Below are 17980 nucleotides of genomic sequence, written 5' to 3' on the forward strand. Positions count from 1 at the left end.
GTACGGACTTTAGTTGGCTTTGTGCAAAATATCACTATGCTTCACTGTAGCAATATAACATTTATATGTAACATTTATATTTTCAAAACAAGGGCTTTCAGCATGGTTAAAGAGTATAGAGGACAGTGTACTAGCTAGCTACCACAGAAATTAGTACACTTATATATGTCAGATTTGTAACTGCAGGAACACACAGGTGTGAATCCTATTGTCTTAGATAGATAGGGTTGAGTTATAGACCACTTGACATCATTGTTTATCAACAAAGGCGAGGGACTGGTCTATCAATATGCTTGAACAAATCGCTACACTGTTCAATGGCTTTCATGTACTATATAAAATGTGGTGGGAGATTTAAAATGCACATGCCCAGAGAAAACTATGATGCGTATGCAGACTGCCGGGCAATGACGTCACATGTCAAGTGGTTTATAGAGAGGAAAGCATGTTGGGAAATTGAAGTATCTGCTTTAGCATGTTTATATAATGAGGAATAGCTACACATTCATGTGTGATTGTAAACAGCTCTCTAAATGTAAAAGAGTGAAATCCACTCTTTTGGAGTGATCTCAGGTGCCACTCAAAAATTGTGAAATTTCACACCTTCATAATAAAGATCTACAAATGGTAATACACTTTGGATACAACATGGAATTGAATTGCATGTTACTTCCACTTCTTTTCAAAAATTAAAATTTTCACCTTATCACTTTTTAGGGAGTAGTTTCACATGTTACTCTTTCACCCTTTCTTTTATCAGTTTACATTCTTTTACATTAAGAGAGTAATGTACTTCTTTAATGCAGCCAGTGGCGTAGCGTCGGAGGGGGGGGGGGGCACATGCAATTGATTGCAAAATTGACAAAATCCCATAGGAAAATTGCCAAAAACTGGCTTGAGCCCTTCCAATGCCCAGTGCCCCTCCAATCATGGTCGGTGCCCCTGCGCCCCCCCCCCCATAATGACCCACACTACGGCACTGAATGCAGCTATTTCTTGTACTGCACTGGCATGTTGATTCTTAATCAAACATTGTCATGATTGTATGTGGCACTGGGACATACAATGTGCATCAACACTGAAATGTACTCCCAAATTAATGCCATTAAAATAAAAACAAAACCAGAAACTTTGTTTTTTATGATACTTTATTTCCTACAAACACATCACATTTTTCCATAAACTATCACAAAGAGTACAAAATAGAAGGAATGCATGATTGTAACAACCTCCATTTCTGTATGCATGGGCGTCAATCCCACCACAGAGTGTTCCAATATCTGTGATCCTACGTGTCCCTCCACCTTTCGGCAATATGACCCATTTTTTGTTCTTTTCAGCTACTTTTGACAATTCATAATTATCCCCGGTAATTATCATACCTTGAAAGAGAGTTGTTAATTGCACATTTTCACTCTTTTGGAGAGTGAGTTTTGACCATTTTATGTAAGAGAGTATACAACAGGTAGGAGGGGCTTGAACAAGATGTGGTTTCAATTTACACATTGAAACAACATTCAACATTTCAAGCACCATCAAAAATGTACACTCATGAATATTGTGTCAGTTGTGGTTGGAAACAGGAGGGTAGCAAAATACATGATCAATGATATACACTTTGGAAAAAGATCTGTTGTTAGAAGAAAGAAGTATTTCAAATTCAAAATGAACACCAGTTGTATCTCTCTCAGTTACCAGACAATGAGTTTAGGTCAATGTGAATCAGGTTCATTGGTCATGAATGCTTACGACTGGTGAATATGCATAAGTACAAATAAAAGAAACATTTTATTTGAGATCCAAGTTGATTGAGCAGTGTTGAGAGTATCCTTTGTTTGGTTACAAAGTAAACTGTAAATCTCTTTAAAAACCTGTAATTTTGTCCTTTTACATAGCCAAAGAGAACCCTTGCACAGATGATGATTAATTTTGATGCAGCACATCAAAAAGAGGGACTTTGCAGATGAAGTCAGTTTTGAGTTCAGTATTTCTGCTCTGAAAACATTTTGCAAACTTGAAATTGACGCCTCGTTTGCTGAAATTGATCAAGGCATTCATATAACTTTTATAAGTGAAAAAGCTTCCCAAATTCTTATTATTTTCCTTATTTTTTCTAGCTATTTTAATCTATATTTTGAAAAGCACTTTGTTGCAAAGACTCCCATTTGATGTGTTGGGCATCAATATGTCTTTACATGCTACCAAATCCAGGGCCACGAGAAGGACAAACTTTAAAAGGTGCTTGTCTTATATGATCTGATAAAAGTACATGATTGGCCGCTTCACGTCCAGTACTCACGGCACGTTCCATTAATGCAGAGGGGTAACTCGTTCGCAACCAATCACCTGCAAAACTTAAATTAGGAATGCCACATTGTGATGGATAGGTGGCATTTGGGCGGTATTGCTGAAGTCCTTTTTTGAATGAAGGGAAATTCTCGTAAGAATTAACATGATACGCAAGCATCTTGAAATCCCTCTCAAACATTTCAGGATAAATTTCTTTAACTGTTGGTGCAATGAGCCCCCATATATCTTCATCGCGAACATTACCAAATTTCCAGTCATATAAGTGAAATTCCATAATGGATCCTCCCGTCTTATTGGCCCATTCTTCGGACTCCTTTTCATGCCAGTGATATTGACCTATTGCACTAACTGGATCAAAATCAGGAACTTGAAGAAAAATGGCACTGCCCGAATTTTCAAGTTCTTTATCAAACCACGCCCGTAGAACTTTGTAAGGAGGAGCAATTTCGAGCTGGGACACATCCTTGAGAATTTTCTGGATAGGCTGTTTAGCGGGCGAGTCAACCTTCAAAGGTGCTGTTAAGATTTCTTCAACACCTTGAAGATTGGGTGCCAGAATTACATGATCATATTTCTCTTCTGGATGCGATGATTCACCAATTATTTTCCCCGTTTTATCATCAACAAGAAGACGTTCGACTTTGGCGTTAAGTTCAATTCTGTAGAAAGAATGTGATAGTGGAATGAAAATCAATTATTCTGCAGACCTAAGCTATTTCAACTTACACTCTATTTATTGCATCCATTGTTCAACCTATAGGCCTATGTCCTGTAGGCTATAATAATAATAATAATTCTTATAGCCACCATTTTGTCTGTCCTCACCCAACCGACCATAATCTTTAAAATCTAGACAAAAGTTTTTACTGTACAAGAGAATAACGACCTCTAATTCCAGAAGAATGTTTTTCTCAATCCTTTCAAACGTTTAGACATCCAGAGAAGCTTTTTAAACAGTTTTTTCAGATTTTCAAACTTTTAAAAAATCAATGAATTGATACAGGTAGAAATATCCCAATTCACACCTATCTTGTCTTCTTTACGAAGCTAATTATGCTTATAGATATTTTGGCTCTACCATAAAAAAAAATTGTGAACAAAAATCCGACTGAACGACCCTGTCTTCCACAGACAGTGCGAGATCAAGCAAATAATTTTAGCCTTCAAGTGGATAGATTTGTAAAAATATGTGAAGTAACCTATATACCTAGCTCCAAGTTCTTGAAGTCTTTTGGCCCATGGATTGATCACTGCTGAACCATAATCCATCCGTGTAATTTCTCTTTTGTCAGCCTGGAAATAGAACGAAATGAAATCAAAACTGATGGGGTTTAAGAACTGAATAAGGGGAGACGCATTCGTCAATGCCGAATTCGAGATTTCTTGATACCTATCAAATAAGTTTGGGAAGCCCTGCTATATACTTTTTTAGTATTAGGAAAAAAATCAAACAAAAAAGAAGGATGGTAAATTTCATATTAACAAAAATAAGAGTATTTATAAATGGTACCAAGTTTGAAAAAAGATGAAGACAAAAACAGACTATTTTTCTAATTTGGGGCTTTAACGTGCATAATGTTCTTTTTAGTATATCATGATATACTACTTGCTGGATTCATTTCCAGCTCCCACTTGCCCATAATGTGCAAATATCAATTTCAGGCCCTGGTTGAATAACATTGTCATTATCAATCATCATCATCATTATATTCCTCTTCCTCCTGTCTTCTCCTTTCTACTCTTCGTACTCTAACATTTGTCTCCATTGAAATAAGTGATAAAACCAAGAAAAAATACCTCTGCATCACTAAGGAAGTAGAAATGTGAATACATGAGCATTTCAGCCGCACTGAGTGTGTTTTCTTCATTTAGAGTCACAGATAGCGCTGGTCTTAGCATCACATCGTAGAAAGTAGTATCCAAGTTTCTCAGTTTTGCCCATTCATCTATCAAAGTAATTACAAAAACAAACCAATATGGCTGAATACAATATTGCAAGTAGTTGATTAAAAACGATCCAAGTTCAGAGTTGATATGGGTTATTGAATATTGCTTACTTTTATAGATGATAGTAAAAGTCATTGACGACATCATTGTCATCATCACACCATTATTATCATAATAATAAGCATTGTACTTGCAGTGCTGCTAATGCGAACTTTATTGCCATAACAAAGTCATGCGGCTTAAACTGCATCAATTACGGTACTTTGAATCTTGTTACCGTCCTCACCATTGACTGCCTGGAAGCATTTTTGTACATATTTTTATGTTCATGTTATTATGAGCTTGATTAATGTGTTAATCACTTACCAAAAGTATATTGATCGTATTTATCGTAGACAACGTCCATGTCAAAGTTCATAAGATCTGCTAATGGCCCTTGGTTCTTCATAGCGCTTACAATACCGAGATTCTGACTTTTTAGAACAATACCTGTATGTCAAATGTAATTGTTAACATATGAAAAAAATGCATCAGGTCAGTGTATGACTCTTTTTTAATGAAAAGAGTGAAATCGGGATACCTAAATGTGTAGGCTGACATTTAGCACTGGCCCATAATAGGCCCTACCCTCTAAGATAGCCCACAGATCAGCTTCGTCGCCCTCACTATTGAGGGAAGTCGTCTATGAACTGAGTCAGTTGTATGAATAGACCAAGGAGTAGTTGGATCCCGAGTTTAATACATCACGATTCTAGAGAATTCGTCCAATGCTAATAATTTGCACGTTCTAAAGCCCATTCACAATTCCACAGTAATTCTACAGTTATAAACACTTTATAAAATTACCTAAATGACAACAAGACGTTTTCCGGGATCCCTCCGTGAAAGGTATACTCAAACGACCCTAAATTCTTTCCAAGATCTATTATAAAGTTGAAAATTTTGGTAAAAACAGAATTTGCACATTTAGGCCTATGCAAAATATTGTGACGGGCACAATTTATTTTTGTGCACCCATTTGTACATCTTCACTTACCCAGCATGTTTATTGGATATGGTCCCCAGCTGCTTATCTCCTCCGGTAGGTACTTGCGCCATCTGAAAAAATTTGATCCCCAGGTTTGAAAGTTTTTATCTATGTCAAGTCGTTCACGGATGTCTTTGAATTGATGGTAGTTGTGAAACCAGGCTGTAAAAGAGTTGTGTTAAATTAATGAAATGACCAACAATACAATATAAAACACCCAAGTACAAGTACACACTACCCGACCCTTAAGCTCCCCTATACCACCCCTAGGCCTACATACAAACACCTGAAGAAAAAGATCTAGGTGATTAAGATAATGATAATTATAAAAAAAAAAAGGTCCTGGCTCCCCCGGCCTGGATGGGTCCATAACCGGGGTCCATAATCCATTTACCAAGAGGCTTGTTTATAGGAGATGAGAAAATCACCGAAAAAGGTGTCTACCATCGAAGAAGATGACATGCATGGCGAAAAGTCTATAACAAAGTTCCGTAAACAAGTTCATCAGGATTGTCAGTAGATATCATCAACGTCACGCTCCAACAGGAAGCAGACGAGGAGGAGGACTGGGAGAATTGGTCAGTCGATTTGAGAAAGTGCTACGATGTAGCACGAAACGTCATTGTTAGGTATGTTTAACATCATTTTACCAAATAATCAATTGGATTTGTTTACATGAAATTTATAAATGAAGTCTATAACAAAGGTAACGATCTGTATATAAAGAAGTTTGTCAGAGATGAGAAAAGGTAAAGTAATCAGGAAGAGGTTTGTAAGAAGATCGGTAAAGGAGTCAAGACGTCTGTTGGAAGATGAGGCAAAATCTAAATAGCAGGTAAAAATGTTTTATGAAGGGTGTGTATAAGTAAGAAAGAAGGTAGGAATGACCAGGAAAACGTTTGTAGGAACATTGGAGGAAAGTGTATAGACTGAAGAATCGTCTTTAGTTGTGCCACCCAGGAAGATGCCAGTGAATACCGAAAATAGAGGTCTCGAGTAAAACTGAGAAATCTTCAACAAAATTACATAATGGGAAACGGTTTTTAGAAATAGGAAGACATTTTTTGGGAGATGAGGACCGTGTTTATGAGAGGGGATGTGATTAGTCTGTGGCGTCACCAGATTGTGTTTCCTGTGCAAATGGGGGGGGGGGCAAATCGAATCTCTTGGTCTAGGGTGGGATTCTAATTGCAATTGCCTAAATATTTACCTTTTTGAAAATTTCAATATTCAGAAGATGTCGGTAGGAAGATGGAAAATTAGTCAGATAGAGATCAAGTATAATCTAGATCTTTATGGAAAACAAGTAAAATCCGGTGAGAAATCCAACTACGCAGATTCCGTTAAAGGTATGAAGGGATGAGCAAATTGTCTCTTAAAAAGGTCATGTCCGATCACATAGCAAATTTGCCAATACATCTATTGTTTTAATTGATAAGATAATCAACAATCGCAGTCGCTTAATGATGTAACACAAATGTTTATCTTTGATTGGTTTACGACTGTCCATGTCATTAATCAAACAGTAAGCTATATCTGGTCTAGCTTGTGGCCCAGATATCACAAAGTTACATAAATTAAATTCAAACATCACGTACTCCATTGCATGCTCATCATCTCCACAGACCCCCCCCCCCCACACACACACAGAATACAGGGGTGGGGACCATGACGCACGGCGACTGCATGGCAGTCAGCCCGGGTCAATCAGCAGTCCCCTACTATTTTTAAATTCTTGATGGTTAGGCCTACAAAACTTGCCCAATCGATTTTGAATTTATACTGTGCACAATACTTATTTTGGCAGATACTTTGCAAACCTGCTCTTCAATCATTGTCAATATATTGATCGTTATCAATATCAAACCATTTTATTTCGCCTATTTGAAGAAAAAAAATCATTATAGTGTTTTACCATGAAATCCATGTTCAACTTGGAAAGTCTGTCCAAGTCTCTCAACAGGTCGAGTATGAAGTCTTCCTCCTAAGACGCTGTCTGCTTCCCTGATAGTTACCTGGTATCCACGCTCAGCTAACTCCAAAGCTGCCGACATTCCAGCTAAACCACCACCTGTAAACATGTAATGGCATCAGCATGTAACAGGAATTGAAACGTATTTTTTTTTCTGGATTGCTTCTTTGACAATTTTCTCCCAAATTTACATTGATAGAGTTTTCTAAAATTCTCTTTTGTTAAACATGTTAAAGTAAGTATAAATAAAATACAACAGGAAGAGAAAAGCGATTTTCCGTTGATCTTCTCATCAATGGTTGAACGATTACAATAATTACCGTCACATTTTTAAACGTATAATAACAAAATCATGTTTCTGTTTTTCAAAAATGAATAAGCTCATTTTGACCAAGTTATATACAAGACCATATATAGACTAAGTTTTGCTGAAATTCGTGGTGTTTTCTTATTTCACTTCCACGAAATATTTTGCTTTGTAAAAGGGAAGTGGTGGCACTTCCCTGGTAAAACACCTTATAGATGGTTTTTCTAATCAGTCCATAATAATTGGCATTACAATGTTTCATCTTCCTTCAGCTTGTTGAGCTATGGCAAAGGAACAGTGTGCTGCATGTGGATAACTCGCTCTCCCATTATTCCAAGTTTCACCATGCGGGAGGGTAAATCTTACCTATAATAAGAACGTTTCGTTGCTGTCCTTCTGGAAGTCGAGGAGGATCGTCTGGATTAGCCGGTGGAATAATCCTCGCCGATTTCGGATAGCCGAACATGTATACTATAAATATACCAGCTGAAACAAACAATAAATACAGGTTATAATGTCGATTGTGCCACCCCCTGCCAGACCAACTCCTTGGGTATTAAATACTGTCGCTGGACACCGGCTTTGGTGTTTTGGTGGTTAAAATAAAAATCATTCAAAACTATCAGCTATATATTGTTGGCACACTTTATAGCCATTCAGCCTCTTGCTATGTTCTGAAAAAAGATAGGCCTAAACTTTTCCCTGTAATTTAAAAATCAACTTTTTTTGAACGAAAAATTCACAAAAGGTCCCCCTTTTCGGTAAAAATGAAGGAAAAATTCACAGAAGTCCATTTGAGCCCGTCGTACCCCTCTCCAATAAATCCTGGTGCCGCACGCCTCTGATTCATTTCAGACCAAGTCCAAGATAATGTGATCCCGATTTCTCACTCCAGGTGATGTGATCATTGTGAAAAGTAACAATTTGGTAACGATTCGAATAGGAAAGACGGCAGTTCCCAACCAGACCCAGATTTTAAATCCTTTATCCTAATTTGAATAATTCCCCGGTGAAAGGGAAAGAAAAAGGGTGAATGGAAAGGTCGGAGAGAAAAGGAGAGAGAAAATGAAAGAAAGGGGAAAGCCAAGAGAAAGGAATCGATGACGAATCAAATGAAAAAAGAAAAGGGAAGTGAATAATAAAAAAGGAAGCCTAATGGGAAGAGAAAGGGGAAAGAAAGACGAAAAAGACAACTTGGGTGAAAACAAAACAGACATTTAACATAGGTAAAGCAATATTTCAAGCGCTGTAGGAAAGGGGTGAAAGAAGTGAGCATGGTGAGCTAGAAGGAAAGAGAAGGCAGCAAGGAATGGGAAGATGAAAGTAGAAAGGGAATCGACGTGGGCTAAAAGGAGAAAGGAAAGGGAAGAAAATGGAAGCAAAGAAGGACAATGAAAGAATAAAATCACAAGAAGGGGAAAAGACCAATGAAGATATGTTTAGGGGTGGGATTAATTTGAGAGAATTAATTTAAAGTTTAAAGGTAATGGGTTTGATTTTTTTGTTTAGGCATCAGATTTGTATTGGAACGTTATCTTCTGGCATGGTAAACATAATAAAGACTACATACAGACGGTCACTATACATGCTATAGGCCTATATATCCATATTAATTGCACGGAAGCTGTACCAATTTCTAAGTTACGTAAATATTCCTGGTCGTATGACCATAGTGGCTGACCCGGGAATATAATATCTTACGATCTTCTCTAAAGCACTGCAGCACGGGGACAAGGAGGGGGACAAGGCAACTTTGTAGGGGGATTTGACAAAAATTGTCAAAATATGCTAAAAAGTACAAAAAAGGCATTAAAGACCAGTATTTCCCCCTTTTCCATAAAAAGGAATAATACCAACAAGTTTTCTGGAATGGTACGTTTTCGCCGAAAATTGAGATGTCAAAGGGGGACCTAGTCCTGCCAGCAAGACTTCAGTCTTTATCCTAAACATAATAACATCTACTGACGAGTTACAGTTACTGGAACTAAGGGGGGACCTAAAAACGTACGTTGATATGGTCCCACATCGGTCGCAGGATTGAGAAACGTCACCGAAACTGAACCAAATCAAAATTAGGCTCTACAAACTACGTCAAATTATTGCCGGGTGTTTTCTTCGTGAGAATCCTGAATACATAATGAGTTTTCGGCGATAAAAGACTTACCTATAACAATCGACACAGCCGTTCTTAGAAGTCCCATTGCAGTGCTGTTACTTCTCTGTTGTGGTACTAATGTGTAAGTTTCTCTGTCTCTGATTATTAGCTATTATTTTGTAGCGATACGTGATGAAGAATCCTTTTTTTAACGCACATGTAGGCCGGCCATACGCATGATATATAGATATTTAATCAAGGTGACCATCAAGGGATCAATACAAACACAGATCAGCGCACAGGCCTTATGTAAGCTTATATAAGATGACATAAGAACATCGATCATCATAAGCTATCATAGGAATTGCGTTAGCTTGAAATTCCCCTGGACAAGGAACTTACTGCTATTATTTCGTTGTTACCCGTACGCTGATCCTTGCAGCGATGGTCATTTGTAGAATGTCTAGGGTATGCGCTCTTGAAGTCCCTGTTCTTTAATGGTTTATGGATTGATGTGGGGCCGTACGACAACCTGAAAGTGTGCTGAGGCTTGTGGATCAATGTCAAGTGTTGTGTCTGTCTGTGCGTGGCGCACTATCACTGCGCGTTTTTTCTTTTTTATAGGACCCTGCGGACTTTTTAGTGGATGGCGGAAATTATGGAGTGGATTTAGAATATCATGGACTACTTAGGGGCTGTGCAATAGTGCAATACTTATGAGCCCTGGGGGAGGGTAAAATTGGGGGGGGGGGGCGAAAGGGGGGCAAGCAAGTTTTGGCAAGCCGAGAAGGGGGGGGCGATTTTTGGCACACATTCATGGGTAGCCTTTTAAATAAAACACTCTAAAAACGCTTAGGAAAACAGTACGGAAACGCGAGATATGAAAATTTTCCTGCTCGCTGCATGCGCTCGCAACACGTATCTAGCAGACCATGTTTGTAAATTGGCCTTTTGATCATCTACTCTATAATTTGTTTTGCATTATTTTATGTTTTGATGTGTAATTTCAATGTATTTTGTTGTTTCTTATTATGAAAATAAAGATTCATTCATTCCGATGTAAACATGGTAAAAGTATCTACGTTATTTCATCTATTCCGATTCTATTTCCAGTCATGTTTAACCCAGCAAACACAAAACGTTTTCGAGATATTGTGTATTTTGTGAAAGGGCATAGCTGGGGTGAATTATTGTTAATCCAAATGGGCCTGCAAATCAGTCTATACTTTTTAACATGTTTAAGAGCTCGAATAGCACTCATAAATTGAGGATAAGTTGAGCCATATTATTTCAGAATCACTTCCAGAATTCGCGGGAGTTTTTGTTTTATTAGAAGATCCCAAATCATGATTTGAACTCCAAAATTTGCCTAAGAAAATGTCACTGACGAGAATCTATTCCCTGGACCATGAGATGGACAAACTTTAAAAGGCGCTTGTCTTATATGATCTGATAATAGTACATGATTGGCTGCTTCACGTCCAGTACTCACGGCACGTTCCATTAATGCGGAGGGGTAACTCGTTCGCAACCAATCACCTGCAAAACTTAAATTAGGAATGCCACATTGTGATGGATAGGTGGCATTTGGACGGTATTGCTGAAGTCCTTTCTTAAAAGAAGGGAAATTCTCATAAGAATTAACATGATACGCAAGCATCTTGAAATCCCTCTCAAACATTTCAGGATAAATTTCTTTAACTGTTGGTGCAATGAGCCCCCATATATCTTCATCGCGAACATCACCAAATTTCCAGTCATATAAGTGAAATTCCATAATGGATCCTCCCGTCTTTTTGGCCCATTCTTCGGACTCCTTTTCATGCCAGTGGTATTGACCTATTGCACTAACTGGGTCAAAATCGGGAGTTTGAAGAAAAATGGCACTGCCAGAATTTTCAAGTTCTTTATCAAACCACGCCCGTAGAACTTTGTAAAGAGGAGCAATTTCGAGCTGGGACACATTCTTGAGAATTTTCTGGATAGGCTGTTTAGCGGGCGAGTCAACCTTCAAAGTTGCCGTTAAGATTTCTTCAACACCTTGAAGATTGGGTGCCAAAATTACATGATCATATTTCTCTTCTGGATGCGATGATTCACCAATTATTTTCCCCGTTTTATCATCAACAAGAAGACGTTCGACTTTGGCGTTAACTTCAATTCTGTAAAATATAATATGAAAGCAGAATATAATATAGTTAATCACATTTGACAAACCAGAAGTACGTGATTTCACGTGATATTAATTAAGATTGAAATTTGAAACCAGTTCTTTTCCGTGGCCGAGGAGATCTTACGAATTTACACTTGTATGAAGCTTTCGGTGATAAGTAATACTATACATATTGTATCAAAACGATTTGTACCCACAGTTTAGATGTATATTGAAAAGTGAAAAGATTGTCTCTTACATTAATACAACGTTTAACACATGTTTAATCAACGTGACAATACCAGAATTAAGGCGGCGTTCACATAAAGATTTAGCTACCAATTTTTTTGTTTTTAGCGTAATTATCGTTAGATTGACTAAAACAAAAGTAAATAAATAAGTTCTCATTATACCTAGCTCCCAATTTTGTAAGTCTTTCGGCCCATGGGTTGATTATTGCTGAACCATAATCCATCCGCGTGATTTCCCTTTTGTCAGCCTAGTACAAATAGAAAAGAAGGAAATACGAAGTAATAGTTAAACGCTATTATCAAGTTAGTGATCAAGTTAGGACATTATAAGTAGGGATGCGATGAAATTATCCACATGAAGAGGATAACCGACATGATTAATTATAACAGAGAAGCGTAAAATTTACTGTTATCACATGTTCCAATGCATTATTTTTACTCTTTTGCCGTTCTTCGTCTTCTCCTTTCTTTCTCATTTGGTAATTATACGAATCACAAAAGGTAACAATATCAATCACATTACCTGTGAGTCACTTAGGAAGTAGAAATGTGAATACATGAGCATTTCTGCCGCACTGAGGGTGTTTTCTTCATTTAGAGTCACAGATAGCGCTGGTCTTAGCATCACATCGTAGAAAGTAGTATCCAAGTTTCTCAGTTTTGCCCATTCATCTATCAAAACAATTTAGGCAACCATATTAATTGAATATACATATTACGAATATTAACGATTCCATTCAATTGTGTCTCTCACTCCCTCTCTATCCTAAGCTATTTGCAGGCGTTAGTATTATATGGTAAATGACTGAAAATGATAAACATCTATACCAAGCAAACACAAAAATGTTCTTAAAACGTTTATTCAAAACATTTTAATAACATTTAAATGTCGGGTTATATTAAGATAATGAATACGTTTTTAAAACGTTTTTGCAAAATATTCAGTAATATCCTGCTATAAAATGTTTTGCGTCACGTTTTCAAAAAAATTTCAAAATGATATTTAAACGTTTTTAGACCTTTTATATAACCCGACATTTAAACCTTTTCTGTAAAACGTTGTGTGTTTGCTGTGTGATTTTGAGATTATTACCAATCGAAATATTGTTAAAGGCATATATTGGAATGTCATCTTTCCCTGGGTAAGATCTGACACCAGGCCAGCCCATGGCCAGAGGGTAACATGAGTAGGTTTGTTTCACCTTGAAGGCAAGGATAGTCTTGCTAATATGGGCTAACTTTCCCTAGGCCATCCAATATGCCATGAATTAGTAGGACTACAACTGGTATCTACTGGTCACTTTATACTCCTATTTCCACATCTGTTAATTTTATATGGGCCTTTAAGCGAATGAATGGAATCAATTAGCTTCACTTGAACGCAATTCTTTTGTGCATATTACCACACACACGCGTTTGATGCTGTATTTGGGCGACATCAATTGACAACACAATGCCTTACTTCTTGGCAACACTGGTTCGTATATTTCGATGCCAGACTATTTTTACGAGTAACTCTCGTGCATGCGGGAGTACACACAAGTAAATGAAGCCGTGCAATTTCTCGCGAATTTCGGGCCGTAAAATTTAGATTTAACTTCTTTTGTCTAAATGAGCATGTACCCTCTAACCTCGAGATTTGAAGTCAGAAAATTACACAACTCACAAAACTGAAAACGAAAATTCGCTTTCCTCAACTTGTTAGTGAGTGACAAAAGGCTAGAATAAAAAGATTGGTCACACTTACGAGGCTAACCTTAATCATAACTTACCAAAGGTATATTGATCGTATTTATCGTAGACAACGTCCATGTCAAAGTTCATAAGATCTGCCATTGGCCCTTGGTTCATCATGGCGGATACAATACCGAGATTCTGACTGTTTATAACAATACCTGCCGAATGTAATCAAATTGTTAACCTATGAAATAAATACATTAGTAGATTCACAGAAGTTATTAAATCCTGAATGCTTTCTGGCCACCAAGGTCAGTGATATCTAAAAATTCGAAAACGGCTTTAAATCTCATCCTTAGCCATGCGTAAGTTATTTCAACTTATCATTGTCTGTCATTTCGTTAAGAAAACCCATCAGTCCCTCTGCGACAAATTCTTCGTTCGTTTTTAGTTCTCTGCTGCCGTCGATTCTCATCTGAAAATTATGATTAGTCTTGTAAGGTGTTGTTCTTTAGGCATTTGGTCGCTGCAGCATATTTCAGAGCGTGCCATTAGATTTTCTGGGGATTGAAAATTTGGGTTGGGCGGATTTTTTCATCACAGTTTTTTGTTTTACCCTTATAATTATACAGAGTTGGGTGTTATCGTTTTTTACCGGTTTGTTTAGTTATCAGTGGGGCGAATGGCTTGTGCCTTTCACTTGTGGGTAAAAAACTCTTCCATGCCCCTTCTGGAAATCGAGTGGTGCGCCCCTTATCCCCACCCTTATCGATGTGTTTGCCACACCGACATGGCGTCACTCGAACTACTCTTGTGTTATTCTGATAGCATGAATATGTATGTAAGTCCTATTTATATGGCCTTACCCAAAATGTTTATTGGATATGGTCCCCAGCTACTTATTTCCTCCGGTAGGTACTTGCGCCATTTGAAAAAGTTTGATCCCCAGGTTTGAAAGTTCTTATCTATGTCAAGTCGTTCACGGATATCTTTGAATTGATAGTAGTTGTGAAACCAGCCTTTAAAAAAAGCGAGTCAAATTATTAGTAAAATGAGCACTTGATTAGTTTGATCAGTTAGTAACCGGCATTATCGGTACATTGAAAGCATTTCACATTCATTTATCTAGAATTTTAAGCGATTAAAAAAATTACATGCTCTACTATCATGACTATACAATATCAATCTTGTATTTATATTTCAGATTGAAAAAAATTACCATGGAATCCATGTTCAACTTGGAAAGTCTGCCCAAGTCTCTCAACAGGTCGAGTATGAAGTCTTCCTCCTAAGACGCTGTCTGCTTCCCTGATAGTTACCTGGTATCCACGCTCAGCTAACTCCAAAGCTGCCGACATTCCAGCTAAACCACCACCTGTAAACATGTAATCACACTTTTTTTCTGGATTGCTTCTTTAACAATTTTCTCCCAAATTTGCCAAGATAGAGTTACTAAAATTCTCATTCGTTCAAAAAAGTTAATAAAACGCAATATAAAGAGAAGAGCAATTTCCTTTGAACTTCACAACAATGGTTGAACAAATTACAATCATTACCGTTGCATACAGGGTGATTCAAAATGAAGTAAACTCATGTTTGTGGCGCTTTTGTACGAAATCTATAGAAGAAATCCACTGTAAGTGAAAAGATCATTGAAAAGCGCAGATTCTGAGCGGCTAAATTAAAAGAATTATTGTATTTGCTTTCTGCAAACCCCGAGTTATACTCATTTGAATAAAACCACCCATTTTTGTAGTTCACCACAAAATTAGTAAGATGGTCTTGCTAATTATCAATCCATAATTAGTATCAAAATGTTACAGCGTCCTACAGCAAATCGAGATATTCTTATTATGCTCTCTCAGCTCTTTCCGTCAAAAGGGCAACGTATATCTATTTGTATGTTAAAGTGTAGGACTAATGTGATACATAAACTGACTCACCCGTTGTTCCAAGTTTCACCATGCGGGAGGGTAAAGCTTACCTATAATGAGAACATTTCGTTGCTGTCCTTCAGGAAGTCGAGGAGGATCGTCTGGATTAGCCGGTGGAATAATCCTCGCCGATTTCGGATAGCCGAACATGTATACTATAAATATACCAGCTGGAACAAACGATCGAAAGGAAAACTGTTTACAGTTGTTTCCACAATATTAATATAACAACGATATTCTTCTTTTCTACCAAACTGCAGCGTCAAATAGTGCACATTAATTAAAATGAATAAAATAATTCGTTGCTAATATGTTTTCAACGCGATAGAGATTGCCAAACAATGTTCAGGTGTCATCAGTGCCAATGAAGACTGGCACAGGAAATATGTCAACCCGGTCACATTAAACCTTTAGTTCCCCTTCCTTTATCATGTTCATCAAACAAAAGATACAGAGGCTACGGAAAATTTTTAATATGTGGGGAGGGGTCAATATGCATATGGGGACCTGCTCCGAGGCATGAAATGCTGAAACGGTGGGTGCGGGAGGGGAAAGCTTTTGAAATGCACACATTTTTACAAGTATAAGCTGTGCATTTAGTTACATCTAATCAATGAAATTTGAAAGAGTACATGATGCAGTCATGTCTACAGTAGAATTCACCACAACCTTTGCAGGACTCAAACCCCATTAAAAGCTATTAAACCAAGATAACACTCATTGAAAACAGCTCAACTATGTTAAATCAGATCTTCTCTGGTTAAATCCACACTACACATGTTTCTGTTTTACCTGTGCAATGAGCAATGAGCTGGTATTATAGTTTCAGTTGGGTGAACGAGTATAAAGCAAACGCAAGGTAACAATATACTGTGTGGGCCTTTGTTTACGAAATGAGACAATAGTCTGCATATTGTTAACTAGCATTCTTGAAAATGAGAAACATAATGGTTGCAGACTTAACACAGTTTGGAAATAATTTCTTCATATTTTTTGGTGTTATCTGTCGTTTACATATCCTTCCTAAAACACCAAAGTGCGAATATTTCCAAACACCTAAATTAGCTAAAATTTTAGGACATGTTACAAAACTATATTTTCTAGAATTTCAGAGAGAACTTTAAATATTGGCCGGTTATTTTTCACACAGTGACGTTAACTAGGCAATGCCCTATTACCTATAACATACAGTAAAACACCAAAGTGCTAATATTTCCAAACATCTAAATTAGCTAAAACTTTAGGACATGTTACAAAACTATATTTTCTAGAATTTCAGAGAGTACTTTAAATATTGGCCGGTTATTTTTCACACAGTGACGTTAACTAGGCAATGCCCTATACTTGTAACATACACTGTTTTTAGAGATCACGCGTCAATGGTGAGAGTACTGTGTATTATGTATTGGAAAATGGACCGTAACTACAGTATGATACTGATGAATGCTGTAGAATTCTCATTACGTATTCAAATGAATATTTTAATTAGAAAAAAAGCAATGTTGGGAGAATGATTTTATCACGAAGCTCATATCAGATCAATGGAAGAAAGCATGTAATGTAGGAACGGAAGCATGCGTGCACCATTGTCACTCCAAAATGTCCAATCGTATGAAGTTGCAGTTGTTACCGTTAGTAGCACACGTGTTCTTTTTTAGTTTACCCGATTAAATAAATCATTAATGATGCCTTCAAAATGTCTGCACATTATTTAAACTCACCTAACACAATGGACACAGCAGTTCTTTTCAGCCCCATTGTGGTGCTGCTTTTCTTGCCTTTAACTCGGTCTGTTACCTGGGTCTGTTAAATGCTGGTGATGTAGCCTTTGTATATCGGGAGTATTCAAAATCAGCCTGCTGCAGATATAGCAATCGGAATTATGATTAATGTAAAAGCTTCATGTGTATATCTTTATCTGTGACGCTGCACTGAGACAATTTTGGAAGGATATACATGTAAATGGAGCTATACATACACAAGCATGACAAGCGAACATTCACCTGATCCCAGGAGCATTGCATGTTCAGCACGTAATACCTGAACCTGACCTTTTGTGAAGAAGTACAATGATCATGTAAATGCATATAGTTCAGTTCAAGTTCAATATCATGTTTGTACAAGGAAGCTGATTTGAAAGATATCTTTGATTTGAAAGATATTATCTTTCAAATCAAAAATATCTTTCAAATCAGCTTCCTTGTACAAACATGATATTGAACTTGAACTGAACTATATGCATTTACATGATCATTGTACTACTTCACGCGAGGTATTCAAATTTTAACATGTGAGAAGCGTGACGATG

General features: G+C 37.2%; 1 protein-coding gene across 3 annotated transcripts; it reads right to left on the bottom strand.

The window, feature by feature from the left end:
* Positions 1-1183: 1183 nt before the first annotated feature.
* On the bottom strand, positions 1184-17710 carry LOC140155901 (carotenoid phi-ring synthase-like). Of its 3 annotated transcripts, none has more exons than XM_072178911.1 (8): positions 17394-17710; positions 7930-8049; positions 7200-7355; positions 5294-5446; positions 4624-4746; positions 4108-4256; positions 3518-3603; positions 1184-2969 (listed from the first exon to the last, which is right to left on the bottom strand). In XM_072178911.1, the coding sequence occupies exons 1-8, from the start codon at positions 17428-17430 to the stop codon at positions 2192-2194; spliced, it is 1602 nt and encodes a 533-aa protein (XP_072035012.1). In that variant the 5' UTR covers positions 17431-17710; the 3' UTR covers positions 1184-2191. The 3 variants fall into 3 exon arrangements, with proteins under 3 accessions (XP_072035012.1, XP_072035010.1, XP_072035009.1); XM_072178909.1 differs by lacking the exon at positions 17394-17710 and adding an exon at positions 9728-9876; XM_072178908.1 differs by lacking the exons at positions 1184-2969; positions 3518-3603; positions 4108-4256; ... (2 more) ...; positions 7200-7355; positions 7930-8049 and adding exons at positions 10719-11820; positions 12224-12309; positions 12585-12733; ... (2 more) ...; positions 14958-15113; positions 15723-15842 and having other exon boundaries at positions 17394-17643.
* Positions 17711-17980: the final 270 nt, after the last annotated feature.

This window comes from Amphiura filiformis, chromosome 6 (genome assembly GCF_039555335.1).
Source record: "Amphiura filiformis chromosome 6, Afil_fr2py, whole genome shotgun sequence".
NCBI lineage: Eukaryota > Metazoa > Echinodermata > Ophiuroidea > Amphilepidida > Amphiuridae > Amphiura > Amphiura filiformis.

Excerpts from the sequence above, each read along its gene's own strand:
- LOC140155901 (XM_072178908.1), bottom strand. The coding sequence starts at position 17,430 with ATGGGGCTGAAAAGAACTGCTGTGTCCATTGTGTTAG. Across the intron at positions 14,758-14,957 it reads AGTTGAACATGGATTCCATG|GCTGGTTTCACAACTACTAT; the intron begins GTAATTTTTTTC and ends CTTTTTTTAAAG. Across the intron at positions 12,734-13,833 it reads ATACGATCAATATACCTTTG|ATGAATGGGCAAAACTGAGA; the intron begins GTAAGTTATGAT and ends TTGTTTTGATAG.